The sequence below is a fragment of the Dromiciops gliroides genome, chromosome 5 (assembly GCF_019393635.1).
Source record: "Dromiciops gliroides isolate mDroGli1 chromosome 5, mDroGli1.pri, whole genome shotgun sequence".
Taxonomy (NCBI): domain Eukaryota; kingdom Metazoa; phylum Chordata; class Mammalia; order Microbiotheria; family Microbiotheriidae; genus Dromiciops; species Dromiciops gliroides.
The window spans coordinates 207820939-207847328 of record NC_057865.1 but is presented as its reverse complement, the minus strand read 5'-3'; the positions used below and the strand labels follow the sequence as shown (position 1 = coordinate 207847328).

Below are 26390 nucleotides of genomic sequence, written 5' to 3'. Positions count from 1 at the left end.
CCAGCCCAGTTTAAAGGGCAAGATGCTCGAATATTCTACCATCCCTTTGATTTTTCTCATCGGAATGTATTGGGACAGCATAACATCCCGACTTAGAGGAATAGTTTATTCAATGGTCCTTCATAACATTATTGGTTTTTTCCTCATTCAGGCAGCAAAAAGTTTTTTGTATAATAGTATACGTGAGAATCTTTGGGAAAATACGTTTAATATAAGTAGAAATTTTATGCCTGCAATTGAAATACCTTTTAATACCACATCCATAGTTCATACGACTAAGGATTTTATTTTTTTTTGTTGTTTTTTTTTTGTTTTTGTTATTATCATTGTTTTTGTTATTATCATTGTTATGATGTGGGGGAAACTCTCACATATGGAGAGAGACCTCAAAATGGCTGTTTCTACTAGAGATGATCCAAGTTCAGAATCAGTACTCCCTCTGCAGGAAGCTATAGAACATAGTAAGAAGGGAGTGCCAATTCAAGTCAGAAAATATAGCCCCTTTAGACCAAGTGACTTGAGCGCATGGAAATCAATCATCCCTAGTTTTGAGAAAAATCCAAACACTGTAATTTCACAGTTAAGGACTATATTTAATGCATATCAACCCAGTTGGGCTGATGTTACTTGCCTTTTGGAAACTTTACTGTCCCCAACTGAGATTACAGATATTATCTCAGCAGGAAATGCCCTTGTTGCGAAAGGTAAGGCCGATGTGGAATGGCCTCTAAAGGATCCAGAGTGGAATTATAATGATGATAGGGATTTCCAAAGATTAAAAGATGCTAGAGAAACACTTCTGAAGGGAATGGAATCTTGCTCTAGAAAACCGGAAAACTGGCAGAAATTTTTAAGCCTACCTCAGGAGGCTAATGAAAGACCAAACAGATTTTATGATAGACTTTGTGAGGCCGCTAGACAGTACACCAGATTGGATCCAGTAGATTTAAGAGATTCCTGTATCATTCTCAACACATTTGTTTATAATTCACTGCCAGAAATACGCAGATACTTTCTGAAACAATGTCCAGACTGGAGAAATCTCTCAGTAGATAGAATTAAGGAACTTGCAAATTATGTCTTTGACTCACGTGAGGAAGATCCAGATCACCCTAAACAGAGCATTCTGGCACCAGCGATTCCTAGTCAGCCATGTGGACACCGGAACAAGGACACTAAGGTGTGTTGTTACTGTCGTAAGGAGGGGCATGAATTGAGAGAATGTAGGACTTGGAGAAGAAATTCTAATTCTAATTACAGGCGAAATCAAAATAGAAATAGATCTTTTTGGAGGAATACAGAAAGGCAGTACCAGAATAATGGTAACCAAGACCCCCCTCAGAAGAGGACACAGGAATGATGGTGTCTTGGGGAGGAATGGAACATAGATAATGAAAGCCATATATTCCCAGATCCAGATTTTTTGAATGCACTTGTGCCAGTCCATTCACCTCCCCAGAGTAATGAACCACATGTCACCTTAAAAGTGGGGGAGACTTATTATGATTGTCTGCTAGACACAGGAGCCTCTAAATCAGTATTAGTAAGCAAACCAGATGCTGGGTGTAGACCTGTAGGATTTTTGAATGTAGTGGGAGTCTCAGGAAAGAGCCAGAGAGTGGCAAAATTGAATCCTCGCATGGTATCTATGGGGCCCTTAACAGTGGAACATTCATTTTTACTCATGCCTGATGCCCCTGTAAATTTATTAGGTCGTGATCTCCTTTGCAAGCTTAGAGCAACCATATCTTGTGCTCCAGATGGGGCTGTCTCCTTACAATTGCCAGAGGATACTGTTCATTTATTACCAATTTTACTTACAGAAGCTCAAGGAACAGCAGGGGAGGTATCCAAAATCCCCTCTGACATTCCTGAGTCTTTATGGGCCTCATCCCCTAATGAGGTGGGGCTCCTTAAGTCTGCCATGCCTGTTACCTTTAAAGTTAAGGGGGGACCACCCCCCTCCATTCCACAGTATCCATTGTCTAGGGAAGCAATAGAAGGGATCACCCCTATAATTGAGGCTTTGAAAAGCCAGGGTATTATTATTCCATGTCATCACTCTCCATGCAATACTCCCATTTTGCCAGTTAAAAAACCCAAGCCTGGGCCAGATGGTAAACCTGTTTATCGCTTTGTGCAAGATCTTAGAGCGATTAATAATTATGTTATTCCTAGACATTCTATAGTCGCAAATCCGGCTATGATAATTTCCTCAATTCCCTATGAATCTACATGTTTCACAGTGGTAGACCTTTGCTCTGCCTTTTTCTCCATACCAGTACATGAGGACTTCCAATATTTATTTGCTTTTACCTGGAAAAATAGACAGTGGACCTGGACTAGACTCCCACAGGGATTTGTAGACAGTCCCACATTATTTTCCCAAATTTTACAGCAGGATCTGGCCTCTATTACCTTTAAGGGCTCCACACTAGTACAATATGTAGATGACTTACTTTTGGCCTCTCCTAATGCTGAAATTTGTCAGGAAGATAGCCGTCACTTACTGCTGGAGCTGCACAAGAGAGGACACAAGGTTTCCAAGACAAAGGTACAATGGTGTTTGCCCCAGGTAGAATATTTAGGATTTATTTTGGCTGCTGGAACTCGCTCTGTCTCTTCTAAGAGAGTCCAGGCCATTCAACAACTCTCTGCCCCCACTACTAAGAGGCAGTTGAGAGCCATTCTGGGAGCAGCTGGGTACTGTAGACAATGGATACCCTCTTTTGGTGAAATTACTAAACCCCTCATAGCTCTTACAAAAAGTTCTGTTCCAGACAGTTTACAGTTGGATCCCCAGCATCTCTCAGCCATAAAAGAATTAAAACGGGCCTTGTTATCAGCACCTGCCCTAGGACTGCCAGATTATAGTAAGCCTTTCACTCTCTTTGTGCATGAACAAAGGGGGGTGGCTTCTGGAGTCCTGACTCAGTCACTGGGGCCTAACCAACGTCCTATAGCCTACTATTCAATTCAGCTGGACCCTGTAGCGGCTGGAGCGCCACCTTGCCTTAGAGCAGTGGCGGCCACAGCGCTTTTGGTAGAAAAAGCCTCTGATTTGGTCCTAGGTAACCCTCTAACTGTGCAATGCCCTCACGAAGTGGAGGCTCTCTTACTACGTCACAGGACACAAGCCTTTTCAGATCAAAGGCTGGCTAAGTATGAAATAACCCTGTTAGGTAATGAGAATATCACTTTAAAACGCTGCACAGTTCTTAATCCAGCAACACTACTCCCTAACTTACCATTCTCGGGGGAACCGTTGCATGACTGTGCTTCTTTAGTTGATATGGCTGAAAAACCCCGTGATGATCTTTTTGATACACCTTTAGAAAATCCTGATCTTGTCCTCTATACAGATGGTTCCTCATTTATGAGAGAGGGAACCCGTTTTACTGGAGCTGCTGTAGTTTCTGATTATGACACCCTCTGGGCAGCTTCTCTGCCTTCCCATTTTAGTGCACAGGCTGCTGAACTTGTGGCTCTTACACAGGCCTGTAATATAGCTAAAGATAAGAGTGCCACCATTTTTACTGACTCGAAATATGGCTTTGGCATATGCCACTTTATTGGTATGATTTGGCGTCAACGAGGCTTTCTAACATCCTCGGGCAAGGCTATTGCCAATGGGGACCTTATCAAGGACCTCTTAGATGCCCTAAAACTGCCTTCTTCCCTAGCCGTTGTACATTGCCCTGCCCACACAGGGAATAGTGATCCTGTTTCAAAGGGAAATGCACGAGCCGATTCTGCAGCCAAGCTTGCTGCATTAGAAGCTCCTGAACATGTATTTAACCTTTCACCTTCTGAGGATATTCCTTCCAACCTAACCTATGACGATTCTGAAGTAGAAAAGTGGAAAAAGAAATTTAAGGCGAAACAGATCAATGGCATCTGGGTGTCTCCGGAAGGTAAGCCATTTCTTCCCCGGAAATTCTACCACCAGGTATGCCTCTCTGTTCACAGAAAAGGCCATTTTGGTGCTTATGGAGGGCGTCCTCTAGCATATACACCTTTTGAGCACTTACAAATTGATTATATTACTACCCATTTGAAATGGCCTGATGTTCTACCATTGGCATTATTCTATCTACGAAGTAGACCAAGAGGAGAACTTCATATATCTCCTTATGAAATGCTTTTTGGTCACCCTCCTATCCAAGCTAAAACTTTTTCCCCAGTTTATACATCACTGGTGGGAGGTGATACTTCTGTTGCTTCCTATATACAGGAATTACAGACCAGGCTACGTGAACTCCATGAGGCAGGAGCTGTGGTCCAGGCAGGACCATTAGACTTTTCATTGCATAACTTCAACCCAGGAGATAAAATATATGTAAAGAATTTTCAGAGAACCAGTGGAACTCAACCTGCCTGGGAAGGACCTTTTCAGGTATTATTGACAACTCCTACCGCCATTAAAATTGGTGAAAAAGACTCATGGATTCATTGCTCTCATATAAAGCCTGCACCATTCATAGGTGAAGAGATTTCAGATAGACCTGAGGTAGACGCTAAAGAGGTAAAAACCCTAATGATAGCAACTGTTAAAGAGCAAAGAAAGTTCAGAGGAAACAGGAAGTTCCCATTTAAGAATCCCACTGATCAGTTAAATGCTTTGGGACTCAGTCTTCGTAAAGTATCAGGAGACGGAAATTGCCTTTTTAGGGCTTTAGCAGACCAGCTAGAAGGTCACTGTAGAAATCATCTCAGACACAGACAAGAAGCTGCTTCTTATATGATTAACCATAGACAAGAGTTTGAGTCTTTTATAGTAAATGACTCCCCTTTTGAAGAATATGTTGATGAATTAAAGAAATTTGGAAAGTGGGGAGGAAATGATACAATTGTAGCATTTGCTAAGCAGCATCAGCTGAATGTTGTGGTTCATCAATTAAATCAGCCTTTATTGAAAATCAGTGGCACAGACAAAACTGATGCTACAGAACTCCACATTTTCTACCATAAAGAACATTATGACAGCATTAGAAAGATCAATGACAATTCAGAAACCCCTGCCACTTTGGCATGCAGAGAATTGGGGAACCAGTTAAAACAATGTGGCATACCCCAAACTCTAGCAGCTTAAATACCTTATAATTTAACAAGCATTTCCTTCTACAGGCAAAAGCACTGAAGTACATGGCCTAGTTTTCTGGCCTACCTCAACTATTTTTTTTTTTTATTTTATTAATTTTTGGGTTTTTTTGTTTTTGTTTTGACTTTTGAAAGGCACTGAAAAGACCTGGAATTCACCACACCTTTAAATTCTTTAAGAGCACAAAAGGGTGCTTAGCGAATCTTTTGCCTTTTATTTTTGGTTTTTGGTTTTGCTTTGTTTTTTTTTTACTTTTGTTTCTTTTGCTTTTCTTTAAAAACCCGATTTTGTAAACTAAGTGACTTTTCAAAGGCATTTTAAGTATATGCTATTGAATATTGAATCTTGCTTATTGAAGTCTTATTTCTTTTTGATGAATTAATCACCACTTTAAGTATCTGCTACTGTTATACTAGAGAATTCATGTATAAGATGATGTGGTCTAATTGCTAAAAGAAGATTATGTAATAATGTCTAAAAGAAGATTATGTAACAATGTCTAATATAATCAGCTATTTACATTCGTTTATTATTTATATGTCATTATACTCTGGGTATGGTTTGGAATTATTGTATATATCACTAATATATTCTCAGTTATGCAGCATAGCACACATTTTTACCATCATATTGTCTTTGGTGAAATTAATGAGATTTCAGAAATATGGAAACTTATCATTTCAGAGACTAACTTGCTGTGAACTCTGATGCAGGCCCTGGAGAGAATATATGTGCAACAAAAGGAGAGACAGGTATACGTAAGTCCATGGTTTGCTTATGATGGTGACTATGTAGAGCACAATTACTAGGCACAGTCCAGTATTCATCCTCTCTCCCTCCTAATTTAACCTAATTTAACTGAACTTATTTATCTTTTTATCTCAGTTGAATTCACCTGTGGCCTAGCACAATCACTGGCTGTCTCAGAACCATGAGATATGGTATGATAACCTTTCCATAACATTTTCAGGTGTCATGAACACATACTAAATTTGGCTTTGATCCAGACACATGGTGGTAAAAAGTGTTACACATTGCATAACTACCTCAACCCTCTATTACAAGTCTAACCATATAAAGGAGGGAATGTAATGGAATTTATTAATTTGATCATTGACAATGCTATGCTAAGGTTTTAAAAATACAGCAATTCAAACAGTTAAAGAAGATAATCCAGCTTTCCAGACCAGAGTCCAGAATCCAGTTTTCCAGACCAGAATCCAGTTTCCTCCTGATGACATCTTACCACTTCAAGAAGACAAGAGAACTCAGAGACTTTATATGAACTGTTTTGCTTTATTAGCTTTTACTATCTCCTTTCTGTTATATACACCATCTGTAACATGTACTCTCTGCAGAGGCCCTCCCTTTGCAAGACTAATGTCAAAGCGTCGGTTCATGAGGACAAAAAAAAAATCGCCCCTCTGGACAAAACTTTCCTCTCTTCCTTTTCTATATTGTTGTTCACATATTATTAGCTAGCAATAGTTATTATATTCTTTTTACTGTTCCGTCAAGGAAACATTTTGTTTCTTGAGGAACAACAGGGGGGACTGTAACGATTGGAATAACGCCACCTGCTGGATACTAACTGTAGAAGAGTTCTGCCCATGAAGCGAAGGTCTTTGAGGGCAAGACCAGGAGTCTTTTCTTCAGGAGTCAGGAAGTGACGCGGACTAGTGGGAGGAGGAAGGAAGAGACTGGCGCTCAGTCTCGCGCTCTCTTTCCTTTGGACTCTGGTGGAGAGCGGAGCTAGAAATGTGCTCTCCCTTTAATAGCTAGGAATTTAGGCCTTTTTCTCTCTCTTTACCAAATTCTTATTCTCCTTAATAAATGCTTAAAAGTCTAACTCTTGCTAAAGCTTATAATTTATTGGCGACCACTCATTAGATATTTTAGACAGTTTAGCTAGAATTTTAGCCCTTAACATAGAGAAAAGTGTGAAGGGGAGAAAGGCCTGGTAAAAAGGCATAGAGTTGGGACATAGAGTCTCTTGTTTGAGGAACAGCAAGAAGGTAACCTTAGTTTGAAGGGAGTAAATTATAAGGAAGGTAGGAAGGGGCCAGACCGTGAGGGGTTTAAAAAGACAGAGGATTTATATTTGATTCTAAAGGTAACAAGGAGTTAACTAGAGTTTATTGAGTAGGGGGTTGGCATGATCAGGGCTGCACTTTGGGAAAATCACTTTGATGGCTGAGTGGAAGATGAACTAGAAAAAGAAGAGATTTGAGGTAGGGAGACCAAGCAGCAGATTATTGCAATAATCCGAGTATAAAATGATGATATACCAGGGTAGCAACTATGTAAGAGGATAAAAGGGGAAGTGTAATAAGAGATGTTGCAAAGGTTGCAAAGGCCCTGGTAACAAAGTGGACATATGGGTTGAGTCCAAGTGAAAAGTCTAGAGCAACAATGAACTTGTTGTGAGACTTGGCTTAGGAGACTAGTGTGCCTTTAATAGGGAAAAGGGAGGTTTTGGGGAAAAGATAATAAGGTTCTATTTTGAATATACTGAATGTAAAATTGGGAATGTAAAATTTCATAACATTTTGGTGATAAATATTTTCACAGAATATAGAAAAACAATCTATATTCAAAGACTTTCCAACCTTATGGGATCTATTATAGCCTTTACCCTTTTAGAATAGCCTTCAAGAATTCAGAGTATATGTATGTGTATGTGTGTCACACAGAGTCTATACACACACATATAAATGTGTGCATATACATATATGTATACATATATATGTATAAGTATGATTTTAGGGAATGAACTATTTTAATATTGCTAATGTAATAAATTAAAGAAAAACAAGTATATGTTTATATTATCACTAATGAAGCTATTTTAATATATCCACTTTCACAAAAATTTATTAAAGACCTGTTTAGTGCCAGGTGCTGTACTATGCCCTAATGCTAAAATGACAAGAACAAGAATATAACATTCCATCCAGGGAAACAACATATACACAGATAAGGAATAGGGATTGAATCTGATTTCATTTGTACATAGAACTTTCAGGTAAAAGAACTCATTCAATAATGCAGCTAATACCTTCTCTGAAACCTATAGTTTTAGAGTACTGAGAGGATATGTGACTTGACCAGGGTCATATAGCCAGGATGTGTCAGGATAGGACATGCATCCAGACATACCTGGCTCTGAAACCAACTCTCTATTCATTATACCTCACTGCATATCTTATACAGAAAAATACATTACATAAAATGTATATTTGTATGTATAAAATATCAAGTAATTGGGAGAGGGCAAAAAACTGGAAGAATAAAAAAATTACTTTTGTAGGAGATAGGCCTTAATCTGAGCTTTCAAGGAAGTTAGGGATTTCATGCTTCAAGCTTTGGCATGAGCAAAGAGATCATTTCAGCAATGGGGAATTTCAAATTTTACAGAATTAATACAAATATTTTTAAAAGATGTCAACTGGAGTTCATATTTTAACCTAGAGGTAAAGGGAGTTGCTGAAACTTCCTGAAAAGGAGAATAACATGATCATATCACAGCAACTGATGATGAATTGGAAAGGAGAGAATCTTTGGAAAGGTGAGAAATGATGGCTGTAGTTAGTGGGCAGATGTTTTGGGAATGGAATCAAGACCTGGTAATTAATAAGAAATGGGAGGGCTTAGGAAGGTTAAGAGTCAAGGAAAACAGGTTGCAAACCTAGGTGATTAGAAAGATGGCATGCAAAATAATAGGGAAGTTATGAAGCCAAGTGGGGAAAGGGGGAAAAGATAATTAGTTATGCCTAAGACTTGCTGAGTTTGAGATACCTAAGGGACATCTAAACACTGGAATTCAAAAGACAGAGCAAGTCTTATATCCACATGGCTATATGTTTATTTCTGTGAAGTAATACTAATTAACACAGAAACCAATGTAAACCCTTTCAAGAAAAGCTAATTTGGGGGGAAGCTAGGTGACATAGTGGATAAAGCACCAGCCCTGGATTCAGGAGGACCTGACTTCAAATCCTGCCTCAGACACTTGACACTTACTAGCTGTGTGACACCAGGCAAGTCACTTAATGCTCTTTGCCACCCCCCACCCCTGGCCAAAGAAGCTAATTTTCAGAATTTGTTGTTAATTGGTTTTTCATGTTAATATAATTCATAATAATGTCAAATTGTTAGTATACTACATAAATAGAAAATATATACAATAACTTGATCAAGCACAACTAAACCACTTTTAATATAACATTAGCTTTTATATGACATACTTTCTATCCAAGTCCAAATTCAAATGCTTAAAGCAATTTAAATTTTTAGTTTTTAACTAGATTAGAATTGGATTCCTTTTTTTTTTTTTTTTTTGGTGAGGCATTTGGGGTTAAGTGACTTGCCCAGGGTCACACAACTAGTAAGTGTCAAGTGTCTGAGTCTGGATTTGAACTCAGGTCCTCCTGACTCCAGGGCCAGTGCTCTATCCACTGCACCACCTAGCTGCCCTAGAATTGGATTCTAATGGATATTCCTTGGCAAGTTTCCAAATAAACCTAAGTTGCACTAAAAGACATACAACACTGTTTTTCTTGAATTTCTGATGACTCTTAATGGAATCACATTTTTATTCAATTCAAAAGCATCTTAAGTATCTGATGTGGTGATAGTGGGTGTAAGATATTTTCTTAATATCAGTTTAGCATGGGAATAAAAAAAATACACCAGTTATTCAATATTATAGTACATAATGTCATAGTGCTCTACTTTAAAACTTATTACATTTATAAAAGTTTATAAATTTATAAAAAACAATTTATAAGACAATTCTTTTAGAGAGTCCTTATGAAAGAAGATGAGAAGGCTATTAACTATTACAAACAGTGTAAGATGAGTCATTCACTTAAGTCCCAAGGAGTAGTGTTACTAATTATTAATCAATAAACTGACTAATTAAGCAAGCAACCTGAACCCAAGAGGCACTCTAAAAATACACTTTGACTAAATGAAGTGAGTAAATGTACCAGGCTATAACAATGTGATATATTTCTTTGTCTTACTTTAAATTGGTTATAGTAATTCTATATACTACATTAGTACTATATTAATTCCTGTTAGTTCAATAAAGAATTCATTTTATAGAAAAAGCATAATGCAGTAGAAAAGCATGTTATGTACTATCTTCCTCATACCTTACAAATGTCAAGTTAGTTTCACATCATTTTAACCAGGCACTACTACCTAGTGGAAGCTATCTGAATTAGAGACAATAGTGGCTAGGATTAAATTAGGTCACTCTTTGAAACCTATCTTTGCAAACCAAAATCTACTAAGCAAAAGGAAATAGCATAAAATCAAAAGCATACTGAAATTATACGATGATTCCCAAATGCATTCTGTCATAAGTCAAATATTCAGCAAAATCAAAGGCTGAGGGAATATGAAACTAGAGATAAAACAATTGAAAATAAAATATCTAACCTTATGATGTCTCTGGTCTTGCATCCTATATGATTAAAATCAAAATTAAGATGCAATTCATCCAAAGGAAGGTCCCAGATTTTAGTTAATTTCCCCATTTCATTAGGAAAGGATCTCAGCTCCAAATTGTAACTCACATCAAGAGAGGTTAAATTTTCAAGAAAACCAATTTCAGGAGGAATCTTAATGAAATTAAAAAAACAAAAAGAATTCGATGTAATCTTTTTGGAAAAGACATTTCATAAAGAGTAAAGCAGAACTGTATAACATTAAGGAAACTGGAAGAGCTTTCAAAGAGAAACAAATGATCAACACCTAAATTTTCCAAGATTTTTCATTTTCTTAATTATAAAAGTTATTTATTGATAAATCATATTTTCAGAAGCATAATCCAATATTGCCTTTTGGTTTTTTTACAATATTTTCTTTTGAAATTTAGTTTTCCTTGAAAATATATTTTATTATCTCATGGACTTAAATATCAGAACCTAAATTATAAAACCTGTGTTTCCATTTCATTTCCTTGCATTATTTTCTTTAGTAAAATGGTGGACATCTATTTACCACTACCTAATAGCAACACAATATTCTTGAGTTTTCTATTAAAGTTCTCATCCTCTCATGTTAAATGACCTTAAACTCTTCTTTAATGTGAGATCTGAATTTCTTTTAATATGAAAAACTCCCAGTGTAGGAACTCTGCATTAAAACAGATAAGTAATTTATAACTTATTGGCTAAAACCTAGAAAAAGTCTCTGGAGGGGGGTAGCTAGGTGGTGCAGTGGATAAAACACTGGCCCTGGATTCAGGAGGACCTGACTTCAAATGCAGCCTCAGACACTTAACACTTAGTAGCTGTGTGACCCTGGGCAAGTCACTTACCCCTCATTGCCCACCCCCAAAATGTTAAAATCAAGCATGCCCATGTTTTGGGGAAGCTAGGTGACTCAGTGGATAAAGCACCGCCCCTGGATTCAGGAGTACCTGAGTTCAAATCTGGCCTTAGACACTTAACACTTACTAGCTGTGTGGCCCTGGGCAAGTCCCTTAACCCTCATTGCCCTGCAAAAACAAACAAATGTCTCTGGAGGACCTAAAATTTTAAGTGACTTCCTTAAAATCACAGAATACTAAGTGCCAGGGAGAGGATTTGAACATGTCTTCCCAACTACTCTTCAGTTTTATTTTTTTAAGACGCAGTATCAACAGCTTTAACCATTTAAAATATTTAAAATCAATTCCTTAACAATCACCAGTTCTCCAAATCTTGTTCAAACTATAAGGCACAATACTCAACTGATGAATAAAAGACTTTTGACAAATGATAGCATTCATCAAAAAAAGCATAAGCATTCAAAGGCTCTTCTACAACATAATTAAAACATATGTTTAAAACAAAGTGGTAGTATTTTTCACAATGAAGAAATACTAGAAATTTTCCCAGAACAAACAAGGTAGAGACAACTATTTTCCCTATAATTACTATATTTGACATAATTCTAGAAATGCTAGCTATAGTGGTAAGGAAAAAAAAACTAAACTAAAGGTAAAAACATTGATCAAGGGATTCCTGTTTCTGACATAATGGTTTACTTAAACAAAAAACAGAGAAATAAACAACAAAGAAATTAAGATGGTTAACAACATCAGCAAAGCAACAGGATATAAGACAAATACATGTAAAATCTATACAGTACCAGAAAAATGAAAACAAGTGAAATTACATTATAAATAATTATAAACTACCTAAATAATCTGAGACCTATAAAGATTTATAGGAAATTTATATAACTATCACTCAAAACACTTATGACATAAAGGGAGACAAATAATAGGAGAGAGATTCACTGCCTGAAGTTGGGCTATGAAAATGTAACTTAAATTAATTTAAATGTCATGTTATACAAATCAAATTACAAAGGAAACATTTTTATAGAATCAGATGAAATAATAAGATCATTTAGAAGAATGAAAGGTCTAGATTTTCAAAAGAAATAAGAAAAAGCAAAACTATTGGTCAACAGTGATCAACAAAACATTTTGATATTGGTTTAAAAAAATGGAAAGTGGATGAGTGTAATAGACAAATTTGAAGAATTAGAAAAAAAAATTAATTTAAAAAAAGAAGAATTAGATCACACTTGCTTTTCTGGAAGGTCACATTAACTCTAACATTTGCTATACATTTGCTATACATTGTATAGCAAAGAAATATCTTCTCCCATGGGCTACTGTCTCTTCTCTCAATCTTGAACTTATAAAAATAGCAAAAATAACTATTAATTCCATACAATTTATTAGCAGCATCAAGTAACATACAAACCTAAAAAAATTCAATCTAGGAAGGAAGGAAACTAGCATTTATTCAGCACTGTCAGGACTGTGCACTTCACAAATATTATCTCATTTTATCTTCATAACAATCCTGGGATATAGGTACTATTATCATCCTCATTGTGCAATTGAGGAAACTGAGTCAGACAGCATTTAAGCAACTCTTTCAGGGTCACAAAGCTAGGAATTGTTCAAGGTTATAGATGAAGTCAGGCCTGCCTGACTCCAGGACTAGTGCTTTCTCCACTATGCCAACAAATGCCAAGGTAATGAAGGCTGTGCTATGTTTTGTTGTCTAAGGTTGTGGGCTCTATATATGTATATCTCTTATACTCTTTTTCTCTTTGGGTTATCTCATGTCCTTGAGTCATAATCTGCAAAGCTGCTGTTTACCCTGAGACAGCAAGTACTACTATATATCTGTGTACATCTGGGCTACCTTACTACACAGGGTTGTTGTAAGGATCAAAAGAAATAGTACAGATATAACACCCCATAAACCATAAAAATAAATGTCAATTATTATTAATATTGCTTGTTTTCTACATTTCCCAAATGGTATCCTTTCTTTAGGGCCCCTTTACCCAGAGAGTAGGCAACATATAGTAACAAGGGCCAGTTACTTCCTGCTAGCCTTGGAAAAGTGCCTGGTATACAGTAGGTGCTTAATAAATGTTTACTGACTTTTGACTGACTAAACTGTGGATTAAAAGTACATGATAAGATACCCAAATAGCGTAAAGAGGTGAGAATAAAGCCCAATAAAATAAACACTTTAAATGTAAAATATCTTTGGATGAACTGAAATGACATAGCACAGAAAGTGTTTGGAATAGACTATGGAAATGTGGTCTCTAAGAGTCACCTATAAAATATTAAGCTAGTTGAACACCAAGGTTATTCATGTATATTGCAGAAATTTGGATTCCAGTGAGTGTTGATCAAGGAGAAACATCCTCCCAACCTGAAAAGTCACTTTGGGGAAAAAGGAACACTTTGGCCTTGACCTTTGTTTCCATACACCATAACCCCATCCTACCACCACAACTGGCTATACAAGGGACTTTCAAGCTTCAAAGAATCACAAGGACATTGGACTTCCTATCTTCCAATCATTTTCTGAGCATCAAGCTCCTGTAACAGCAAGAGCTGGCAACAATACCTGTATCAGGAATCTTTGGACACACATTTAATAGTTCTACATCTAGCAAAGAACCTGCATCATGCTAAAGGGGAACATCTTGAGTATGCTATGAAGGGGAGAAAAGGACACCTAGCAACTAGTAGCTGTGTTTTCACTTTGTCACATGAGTCCATTTTCCACTCAAGTGGGAAAGTATGTCACAGACTTACCGGGGTGGGGGTGGGGACTGACAGGAGGGAGATATTTTGTACTGATTATTGTTCTTATTATAATCACTATATAAATATCCTTTTCTAAAAGCTACTTCAGACAGGCTAACCAAATGATTCTCAAATGATAATTAAATTTAGAAACATAATGGTTGGGGCTATACCTTGTATATAACTAGATATAGTATAGGTATAGTTATATACCTTGTATATAACTAGAGCCTGAGAGAATGTGGGTGATAGCCAACACATTAGTGAGAGGAGGAGGTTGGCTAGTTATTTCAGAGTACATATTACATTGTGCCACATCTGTCTTAGAGAAATAAATAAGCTCATCTTGAGAGGTGGCAGTTTATTATTTTTGCAGGTTCACGTAATTTTCCATAAAAGTAGTGAGAATAAGGGTTAGGAAATAACGACCACTGTCCAAAAGGAGGAATAAAATAGTTCTAGTGTACCCTGTACTCCTCATGATATCCACAGTATTGTGATTTATTCTGGGTTGGAAAGGAGAAAGGAATAAGCATCAATATAGTGTCTACTACATGCTAGGTAAAGTGCTAAATGATTTTTACAACTATTATCTCATTTGATCCTGTAAGATAGTGTGTTACTATTATTTCCATTTTACAGCTGAGGAAACTGAGGCTAACAGAGATTAAGTGATTTGTCCGAGGTCAAACTCGGTTAAGTGTCTGAGGTGATATTTGAACTCAATGACATGAGACCCAGTGTTCTATCTCCCACCAAGTGCCTCTAGGTACTGCATTTTATGAGAAACACTGACAAACTGGACTGAGTATAGGGTGTGCTGTGCAGACAAGATGAGGGAAACATAGCTAGATAACATTTCCTACAAAAATGTCTGAGGTTGTAGTAGACAGCAAGGTCAATGTGAGTCATAACATGGCAGCCAATAAAAACTAATGTTATCCTATATTGCATTAACACAGGGACATGTTCCTAAGAAAGGAAGTAACAGTTCTACTTTACTCTGCCCCATTTAGGCCATAGCTAGAGTACTACATTCAGTTCTGGACTAAACATTTTAAAGAGGGCACAGAAAAGTTAGCCATTAGGATGATAAAATTTGAGATTATGCTATATAAAGATTGGTAGAAAGAACGTGAAATTGTAAGCCAAGAGAAAATAAAATGTAGGAGACCCTAAAAAACTATGTTTGAGTATATGAAGGGCTTTTGAAGGAAAGAAGATTAGCTTTAGCTTTGTCATACTCTGACCCAGAGAAGTAATGAGTAAAAGTCATGGAAAATCAAATTTAGGCTACATATAAGAAATGAGCTATCCAAAAATAGAATAAAGTTCTTTAGAAAGTGGTAGATTCTCCCATAGGAGGTCTTGAAACAAGAGGCTAGATGACATTGCTTGTCAATGTTTTAAAGGGAATTTCTGTTCAAGGTATGAATTGGACAAGATGGTCTATGAGTTTCCTATAACCTCTTGGATTATATGATCCTACAGTACAGTATGAAGAGCACAGCATAAACTGCTAAAACACTGTTCAATTTCAGGGCTAATATTACTTAAAAAAAGCAACATTTAAAAGGGAGCTATGTGTTGCAGTGGACAGAGCAATTGGGCATGGAGTCAAGAAGATGAGTTCAAATTTGGCCTCAAACACTAGCTGTGTGACCCTGGGCAAGTTGCTTAACCCTGTTTGCTTCAGTTTCTTCATCTGTAAAATGAGCTGACAAAGGAAATGGTAAAACACTCCAGTATCTTTGTCCAAGAAAACCCCATGAACAACAAAAAGCAAATTTGAAAATGCTGAGTGATTATAGTACAAATTTTAGTAAGCATAGCTTTAAAATTTTTTTTGGCAATGATCTTTTACCTCCTTCAATTTATTATGGGACAAGTGTAGTTTCTCCATCCGTGACCATGCATATGCTTTTTCACTTAAGTCCAAAATGCTGATCTGATTATGATTAAACAAGAGTTCCCTTAAGTTTAATGATTTCCAGTGTGCAGGCCCAGGTAGGTTATGAATTTCATTGCTGCTCAAATCCAGTGACCGTAAACTAAAAGTGACAAAAGAACAGATTAAAGATACAAGTCACAATTTGTACATGTTTATAAAACAAATACTGTATTTTAAAAGCTATGGTACATACAATTAGGAAAATCAAAATAAATTTCCATTGAAGAAAGCTCAAAAATATATATTAGCTGAGATCATATATATATATGTGTGTGTGTATGTATATATACATATATGAAACACAGATAGTTAGAGGTTACATTAAATTCAAAATGTAGACTTGCAAGGGAAATAATGAAAAAAATGCACAGGAAGGTGGGTTAGCTCTACCAAATCTGGAGCTTTACTATAAAGCAGCAGTCATCAAAACTATCTGGTACTGGCTAAGAAATAGAGTGGAGGATCAATGGAATAGGCTAGGCACAGGAGACACAGTAGTGTGAGATTTAAAATTGGATATTAGATCATAAATCTCCCCTACTTAACCTTTCCCTTAATTTATCTCCCAGACTAGTAAATGGAAGAAGCTTCTGGTTTTCTAGTTAGAGCTTTTATTGTATGGTAGTCACAAGGTGATGTTGATTAGAGGGATAGAAAAGTAGAAATACAATACAAATCGTCTTAAGTCTAGGCTTAGTCTATATTCTGTATAAAACTCACCAAAAACTGAAGGCCACCTTTGGGGAGAGAGAGAGACCGTGTCAAGCGCATGCTGCTGCTAACCGTGAGCCGGGCCCAGTTGAACTCTCATCAGCATCAGCCTGTGCAGCGCAGTCAGGAGACCAGCAGAGCAGGAAAAAGTTCCCACTTCCGTTCTCTCCTTGCCTTTTAAGCTCGCACCCCGGAAGTCAAGTGCTTAGCAGGCAGTCTGACATGCATCGCAGGCGGAAGGGCATTCGTAGCTCATGCCGTTGGTCTCCTCCCCAAAAGGGTGGTCCTAAAAAAAACTGGCGTCTCTCCATTATCTAACCGATTGTTAAAACTTTTCACCACATTCCTCCCTTTTGTTCCTCAAGAGTAGTAAATGACATTAGTAATGTACTGTTTGATAAACCCAAAGACTCCAGCTACTGGGGTAGGAACTCAGTATTTGACAAAAACTGCTGGGAAAACTGGAAGATAGTATGGCAGAAACTAGGCATAGACCAACATCCGACATCTTATACTTAAGAGGTGATACCATAGGTAAATTAGGAGAAGAAGGAATAGTCTACCTTTCAGATCTTTGGAAAGGAGAACAGTTTATGACCAAACACGAGATAAAGAATATTATGAAATGCAAAATGATGATTTTGATTACATTAAAATAAAGAGTTTTTGTACAAACAGAAGCAATGCATCCAAAATTAGAAGGGATGCAGAAAGCTAGGAAACAATTTTTCTGGCCAGTGCTTCTGATAAAGGCCTCATTTCTAAAATATATAGGGAACTAAATCAAATGTATAAGAATCCAGGTCATTCCCCAATTGAGAAATGGTCAAAGGATATGAACAGGCAGTTTTCTGATGAAGAAACCAAAGCTATCTATTGCCATATGAAAAAATGCTCTAAATCCCTATTGATTAGAGAGATGCAAATTAAAACAACTCTGAGGTACCACCTGACACCTATCAGATTGGCTAATATGACAAAAAAGGAAAATAATAAATGTTGGAGAAGCTTTGGGAAAATTGGAACACTAAGGCTTTGTTGGTGGAGCTGTGAACTGATCCAACCATTCTGGAGAGCAATTTGGAATTATGCCCAGAGTGCTATAAAGCTGTGCATACCCTTTGACCCAGCAATACTACTTTGGGGTCTTTTTCCCAAAAAGATCATAAAACAGGGAAAAGGACCCACAGGTACAAAAATATTTATAGCTGCTCTTTTTGTGGTGGCGAGGAATTGGAAATTGAGTAGTTGCCCATCAACTGGGGAATGGCTGAAAAAGTTGTGGTATATGAATGTAATGGAATTCTATTGTGCTGTAAGAAACGATGAGCAGGAGGAGTTCAAAGAAACCTGGAAGGACTTGCATGAACTGATGATGAGTGAGATGAGCAGAACCAGAAGAACACTGTACACAGTATCATCAACATTGTGTGTTGATCAACTGTGATGAACTAGTACAGGAGAGTTCCAGAGGACTCATGATGGAAGGGGATCTCCATATCCAGAAAAAAAAAAAAAAAAGAACTGTGGAGTATAGATGCTGATTGAACCATACTATTTCTTTTGTTTTTGGTGCTGTTGTTTTTCTAAGTTGAGGTTTTTCCTCATTGCTCTGATTCTTCACTTACAGCATAGCTAATTCAGAAATATGTTTAATGTTATTATATATATATATATATACACACACACACATATATAAAATCTATATCAGATTACCTGCTGTCTAGGGGAGAGGGGAGGGAGGGAGAAAAAAGCTGAAATTGCAAAGCTTATATAAACAAATGTTGAGAACTGTCTTTACGTGTAACTGGAAAAAAATAAAATACTGGAGTAGATAAAGACAGGCAGCACCACTTCAAACATAGATTACTAATGCTGGCCATATTCTTTTTCTTTTGTAACTTTCTTCATTGAAGAGAAGGAAAATAAAAGGAAAAAATTGTAAAAAGAAGAGAAGAAATATAAAAGTATGTTATGGAGGGAGAAGCATAATGAATATAACCCATGAACATGAACTGGATAAAGTCACTCATAAAATGGAAGAGGATTGTAGGATGAATTAAAAACAGAATCTAACAATATTTTATAAGAAATGCATCTATAACATGAAAATACATACTGAATTAAAATGAGAAGTTAGAGCAAAATTTATTATGCTAGCAGAGGAAATAGAACACAGTAAGCACTTAATAAATGCTTTTGGACTAACTGATTTCAGCAAATTCAAAAAAACAAAAGTGGTCAAATTAGGCACTGGTAATAAAACATGGTTAAAGAGGTAAGCCTATGAACTATATTTAGTTTAAAGTCATGATAGTCAATGAACTAATTGCAATAGATAACAAATGCAATGAATGGCAAAGCATTTAAGTTCATAAAGGAAAAACTAATTAAATTACATGGAGAAATAAAATAAAATTATAATTGCTGGGAACCTCAATGTACCCTTGTCCGACCCAGAGAAATTTAACAAAAAGATGAACAATCAAGAAGTTAAGGACCTGAATAAAATTTTATAAAAACTATATGACAGTACTAAGTTAATTGTTGAATAAAAATCAAAAGGATTATATATATTTCCCAACTGTGTAAGATAATTTTTGTATTGCTTTTTTTCTTGTTCAGAATTATTAAAAATTTGTTGCTTTTCTAGGTTTTCTTGTTCTATCTCTTTTTTATTAATGAAAGTATTCAAAGATGTACTTTTTCCCCAGGAGAACTTCTTTGGCTGCATCATAAAAGTTTTGGTCTGATGTTTCATTATTCTAATTTTCTCTGATAAAATTATCTATTATTCCTATACTTTGTTTTTTGATTCATCAATTTTTTCTTTTGATTAAGAGCTAGAAAACCATCAACAAGCTGAACATTTACATAGAGAAGGTTTCGAATATGGTGATTGTAAATGAAATTGTGAATCTTACTCCCCCAAACTTTTTCCTTTTAAAATACGTTAAATTTAAGGTGGTAGTTCCAAAATGTACTTGCTTTTTTATTTTATTCTCTTAATCTCACATTTTTTTACTTTTAAATTATTGTTTCATTCTAAATTTAAATCATTTTTCTAAATGCCATTTTAATTATAATTTTTAACTGTGTTATAGTTAATAAAAGATATCAAACATTTCTGTTTTTCTGAACTTGTTCATGATGGTATTATAGCGTCACATAAATAGTAAGTGTGAGAAACAGGGGCTCTGCCCCCTGTCAAGAAAGACATGAGGTGACCTTTCTGAGGTTTCTAAGGTCAGATTGGCATCCCAGAAGTTGCCTCTATTCATAGACCACCTTTAAGTCATGTCAATCAATGGCCTTGAATGTGACCAGCCAATTAGCTTGGAAGCTGTGTGTGGGGACCACCCCCCCTTCTGGTCCCACACAAAACTTCCCCTCAAAGTGACTCAGCCTCTGGTTCTTCGAAGTGTGAGTGGCTAGGGGAAGGAGCTGTTAAGGGCTAAAATTCTAGCTAAACTGTCTAAAATATCTAATGAGTGGTCGCCAATAAATTATAAGCTTTAGCAAGAGTTAGACTTTTAAGCATTTATTAAGGAGAATAAGAATTTGGTAGAGAGAAAAAGGCCTAGATTCCTATCTATTAAAGGGAGAGCACATTTCTAGCTCCGCTCTCCACCAGAGTCCTCAGGAAAGAGTCCCCAGAGCGAGAGTCAATCTCTTCCTTCCTCCTCCCACTAGCCGTGTCACTTCCTGCCGCCAAAGAAAAGACTCCTGGTCTTGCCCTCAAAGACCTTCACTTCATGGGTGGAACTCTTCTACAGTAAGTATCCAGCAGGTGGCGTTATTCCAATCGTTACAGAGATTTCTTTCTCTCACTCTCACGTGAGTGAGTCTGAGCTGTTTTTTTTTCTATTCTTTCAGAGACATATGCTCTATCTATACTAACTTCTAATATACTTTAATAAAAGCTTAAAGCCTAAACTGTTGCTGAAGCTCCTGAACTTATAATTAAACTCTAACTAGTGTCCCCACACACGGTGGGGAGTGGGGGAACGGGGTGGGGGGGCAAGGCAGGTAAGAATACACACATTAGGTTTTAGTCATTACAGTAAGTGAGGTTGGATTTGAACTCAGGTCTTCCTGACTCTAAGTCATTGGATTAATATTTATAAAACCATAAAATATCTCTTAATAGAACAAGAAATAAGGAACCTAATATAATCACAGCAGGGAAATCAAACAAGCCACAAAGGAACTCTTAAATACAAATGGATTCACAGTTTAATTATATCAACATTTTAAAGAATAATTAACTACAGTTTTATATAAATTACTTGCAAAAATACTGAGTAAAATATTAGCAAAAAGACTATAGTAATGTATCTTTTAAATGTATACATTATAACAAAATTAATATATACCAGGATTGAAAAGTTTGTTCAATATTAGGAAAGTTAAACATAAAAAGTGTATTAGTAACTCCCACCCCTCCCCCAAATGTTATTATATTAACAGATGTAGAAAAGAATTTTGACAAAATGCAAGTCACTTATGTTTACAAAATTAAGCAACAAAAGACTAAATCTTTCCTGAATAAGGTAAAAAGTTTATATTAGTGCCTTCATTTGTAATTTCTTGTACTTTTTGACATTTTTTTAATCAAAAATAAGTCAGGAACTCTAGAACAAGACTAAAGTTCACTATTTTCATCAAAGAACAACTCCATCAGGCAAAGCTTTTATATATTTTCAAAATCAATAATGCATTTCAACTTTTTAAACAGTATATACAAACTAAAATTATCCCTCAAGTAAGGTTTTAATAATCATTGCAATGGCTATTCAAGTTTCATTCAATCATTATAATAATATATCAGAAATACAGTGGAGACGATAGAGATTCAGCCTCAGTCAGGAAGACTTGGGTTCAAGTCTCACCTCTGATACAGACTGCGTGAGGTTAAGTCACTTAACCTATACCTGGTCTTAAATTGCAGCACACTTGATCTGTATCAGAAGAGGTAGTTTTCTTCACCAGTGAAATCAGAGGTATGGATTTTTATAGATGTAATCCTCTGCCCACAAAACTGCTTCTACAAAATATCAAACTACCCTGATAAAATATATATATATATATATATATATATATATATATAAACAACTAATTATTAGCATCATTTTGTTAACTTGAAGTTAAACATCTATACATACAAAAAAACAGTCATATGTAGGCTTTGATTCTTCTTCTTTCTTTCTTTCTTTTTTTTGGTGAGGCAATTGGGGTTAAATGACTTGCCCAGGGTCATACAGCTGGTAGGTGTTAAGTGTCTGAGGCCGGATTTGAACTCAGGTCCTCCTGACTCCAGGGCTGGTGCTCTATCCACTGTGCCACCTAGCTGCCCCAAGGCTTTGATTCTTAAAAAGCATATGCCATTCAAACTTGGTTTCTAAAATTTAAAGTAAAATAAACTTACTGTGGAAGACTGAGAATTACTTCTGGAATACATGTAAATTTGTTTTGTGACAAATTTAAAACTGTTATGCTAGAGGGCAAGGGAGGCACAGCAACTACAAGAGAAAAGAAACAAAATTATGTGCATTTTCATTATTTCTTTACTGAAAGTAACATTTCCTGACAGACTTTATCAAATGCATAGCTGTGTCTAAGATGCTAGTTTGATCTTAAGGTCTCTCTGCCTCCCCTTTACCCACCAAATTTTTTTTTCTTCTGCAAACTGCAACTTTCTTTGTACTAATATTTAACAAAGCAATACCACACAATACTTACCAAAATCTTTTCATCTGAGAACCTCAAAAAACTCCCTAAATTTAAACTCAAGTTCAAGGCATCACTGAAAGATGTCAAATATAATTTACCATTACATGCAAACTAAGTAATGAATTCCATCTTCAACATACCTAGCAAGTGATCATTTAGGTAATGCTTGACTGCTTCATCTAAGAATTTACCACCTTCTGAGCTATTATTAAATAGCTTAAGTGCTAGTGTTTTTTTCATATTCAACCTTATCATAATCTACCTACTTATTTTCATCTAATAATTCCAATTCTCCTAAAGAGGATGAAATAAAATAGTACTTAGAGCTCTATTACAGTACAAAAATATTCAAATTTCTATAAGAAAACCCTTCAATATTTGAAGATCCCTATCATGTAACCACTAAGACTCCTCTGGGAAAAAACATACCAAGTTTCTTGATTTGAAGTCTTTACTAATCTGTTTGTACTGAGAGGTACATGCTCCATTTATAACATCCCTTCTAAAATGTAGCACACAATATGTATAATCTATATCAAATTTTTTACTGTTTCAGAGAGTGCTAAAGGGGAAGAAAGGAGAGGAAAAGCTGGAACTCAAAATTAAAAAAAAACAACAAATGTTAAAAACTATTTTATATGCAGTTGGGGAAAAATAAAATATTATTAAAAAATAAATGTAGGGGCAGCTAGGTGGCACAGTGGATAGAGCACCAGGCCTGGAGTCAGGAGTACCTACGTTCAAATCCAGCCTCAGACACTTAACACTCACACTAGCTGTGTGACCCTGGGCAAGTCACATAACCCCAACTGCCTCACTAAAAAGAAATAAATAAAATAAAAATAAAATGTAGGAACCAGAAGAGGGCACAATGCTACAGATGTGGTTGACTAGACCAGTGTAAAGAAGAAATACCTCCTCCCTTGTTCTGGATACTACTTAAAAAAATTTTTTTTAAATAATTTTTTCTCAATTATATGTAAAGACCATTTCTAAGCATTCATTTTTACAAGATTTTGAGTGCCAAGTTTTTCTCTCTTCCCTCCCCTCTTCCTCAAATGGCAAGTAATTTGATATGGTATATATATGCAATCATGTAAAGCATATTTCTATATTAGACACATTTGTAAAAGAAGAAAAAGACCAAAAGGAAAAAAACACAAAAAAATTAAACTAAGTGACAAAAGTATGTTTCAATATTCATTCAGAGTCCATCGGTTCTCTGGACCTGGATAGGTTCTCCATCATGAGTCCTTTGGATTTGTCTTGAATCACTGTGTTGCATTCATAGTTGATCACACAATGTTATTGTTACTGTTACTATATAAAATGTTTTCCTGGTTCTGTTCCTTTCACTTTGTATCAGTTCATACATGTCTTTCCAGGTTTTTCTGAAATCTGCTTGCTCATCATTTCTTACTGCACAATACTATTCAATTACATTCATATACCAGAATTTGTTCAGCCATTCTCCAATTGACTGCAATTTCCAATATTTTGCCACTACAAAAAGAGCTGCTATAAATGCTTTTTCTGCATGTAGGTGCTCCCCCTGTCCCCGACCTTTTCAAAAATCTCTTTGGGAGACAGACCTAGAAGTGGTATTGCTGGATCAAAGGGTATGCTCAGTGTGGTTGACCTTTGGGGCATAGTCCCAAATTGCTCTCCAGAATGGTTGGATCAATTCACAACTCCACCAACAATATATTAGTGCATTGTTTTGTCATTGCCGATTCCAGTTTCTTTAATTTTTTTTTCATCCTTGATCTTACTAGGAAGGCTTATCTCCAATACAGAAAATGCTTGCATATGGTTTGAGATAAATACTACTTATCATCATTTTTGAAAATAATAATCATTTTTAGTTATAGTTTTGGGTTCCATTTTTTATCCTTCTTTCCCTCCCTCCCCTCCCCCCTCCCTGAGGCAGCAAACAATCAGATATGGATTATACATGTGTGATTATGTAAAACATTACCATATTTGTCATTTTGTATAAGAAAACTTGATTAAAAAGAAAAAAATGAAAGAAAATGAAAAATAGCATGATTCAGTCTGTTCCATCAATATCACTTCTTTCTCTGGAAGTGGATAGCATATTTCATCAATAGTCCTTTGGGCCAGGCAGGTGGGGCTCGTTAGCCTTGGCAGGCAACCCGCCCTGGGGAAGGAAACCCTGATTTTAAACCTCCGCTGCCTCACGGCTATACCCATATATCGGAAAGGCTTCGGGGGTTAACCCCAAGTTAAAATCAGGAATCGGAGTCCCTTAGGCAGTTGGATGTTGGACATCACATCCCTCTGGCAACTCCTGCTGTGGCACTGGTGCCAAACTGTATTGGCTCTGCCTCTCCTTTGGATCCACCAATGTTGCGGAGAGGGAAAACCTGCTGCTGGGATTGATCCGCCCAGGCCAGCACCCTGGAGAGGACACTCCAGATACTCCTCATGGGGTAGATACAGCATGGGATGCGGCAGTTACTGGTTATAAGTCACTCAGGAGCTGCGGCTCCCGTGTTGGACTGCACAGCCGCGACTGATGGAGGCCTACAAGTCCTTTGGGATTGTCTTGGATCATTATATTGTTGTGAATAGTCAAGTCATTCACAGTTCTTCATCGAGCAATATTGCTGTTACTGTGTACAATGTTCTCTTGGTTCTGCTCACTTCACAATACATCATTTCATACACTACTTGTCATCTTATGGAAAGCTCCACTTATTCCTATGCTTTATAGTGTCTTTAATAGAAATCTGTATCACATGTTGTCAAAAGCCTTCTCTGCATCTATTGAAATAATCATATAATTTTTGTTGGTTTTATTACTGATATCGTCAATTATGCTGATAGTTTTCCTAACATTAATCCAGCCTTATGTTCCAGGTATAAATCACACCTGGTTATAGTATATGATTTTTATTATATATTGCTATTATCTACTTGTTAGTATATCATTTGAAATTTGTGCTTTAGGGCAGCTAGGTGGAGCAGTGGATAAAGCACTGGCCTTGGATTCAGGAGGACCTGAATTCAAATCCAGCCTCAGACACTTGACACTTACTAGCTGTGTGACCCTGGGCAAGTCACTTAACCCTCATTGCCCTGGGGGAGGGGGGAAGAAATTTGTGCATCAATATTCATTTTAGGGATACTGGGCTACAGATTTTCTTCTCTGTTTTCACTCTTCCTGATTTAGGTATCAGCACCATATTTGTGTCATAAAAGGAATTTATTTAGACTCCTTCTTTGCCTATTTTTACAAATAGTTTATATAGTATTGAAATTTTTTTTTTAAATGTCTGGTACAATTAACTTGTGAATCCATCTTGTACTAGTAATTTTTTCATTGATGTTCAATGTTCCCCCCAAGATAGGATCATTTTAGTATTCTATTTCCTCTTCTGTTTATTTGGGAATTTATATTTTTGTGAATATTCATCCATTTCATTTAGATGGTCAGATTTTTTGGCATATAATTGAGCAAAATAGTTCCTAATAACTGCTTTAATTTCATCTTCAATAGTGAATTCACCCTTGTTATTATTTTTTTTTTTGGTGGGGCAATGGGGGTTAAGTGACTTGCCCAGGGTCACACAGCTAGTAAGTGTCAAGTGTCTGAGGCCAGATTTGAACTCAGGTACTCCTGAATCCAGGGTCAGTGCTTTATCTACTTTGCCACCTAGCCGCCCCAACCCTTGTTATTTTTGATGCTATCAATTTGGCTTTCCCCTTTATTTTTAAAATCAATCAATGATTCATTTCTTTCA

The 26390-nt window shown here is 36.4% G+C and overlaps 1 protein-coding gene across 2 annotated transcripts in view; it reads right to left on the bottom strand.

The window, feature by feature from the left end:
- Positions 1–26390, bottom strand: part of LRRK2 (leucine rich repeat kinase 2) — a 200985-nt gene that overhangs the window by 80048 nt on the left and 94547 nt on the right. For both annotated transcript variants that reach the window (XM_043968574.1, XM_043968575.1), the window contains 3 exons: positions 22319–22412; positions 16093–16279; positions 10550–10731 (listed from right to left, as the gene is read on the bottom strand). In XM_043968574.1, coding sequence (XP_043824509.1) covers positions 10550–10731; positions 16093–16279; positions 22319–22412 — 463 coding nt within the window. The remainder of the gene's footprint in view (positions 1–10549; positions 10732–16092; positions 16280–22318; positions 22413–26390) is intronic.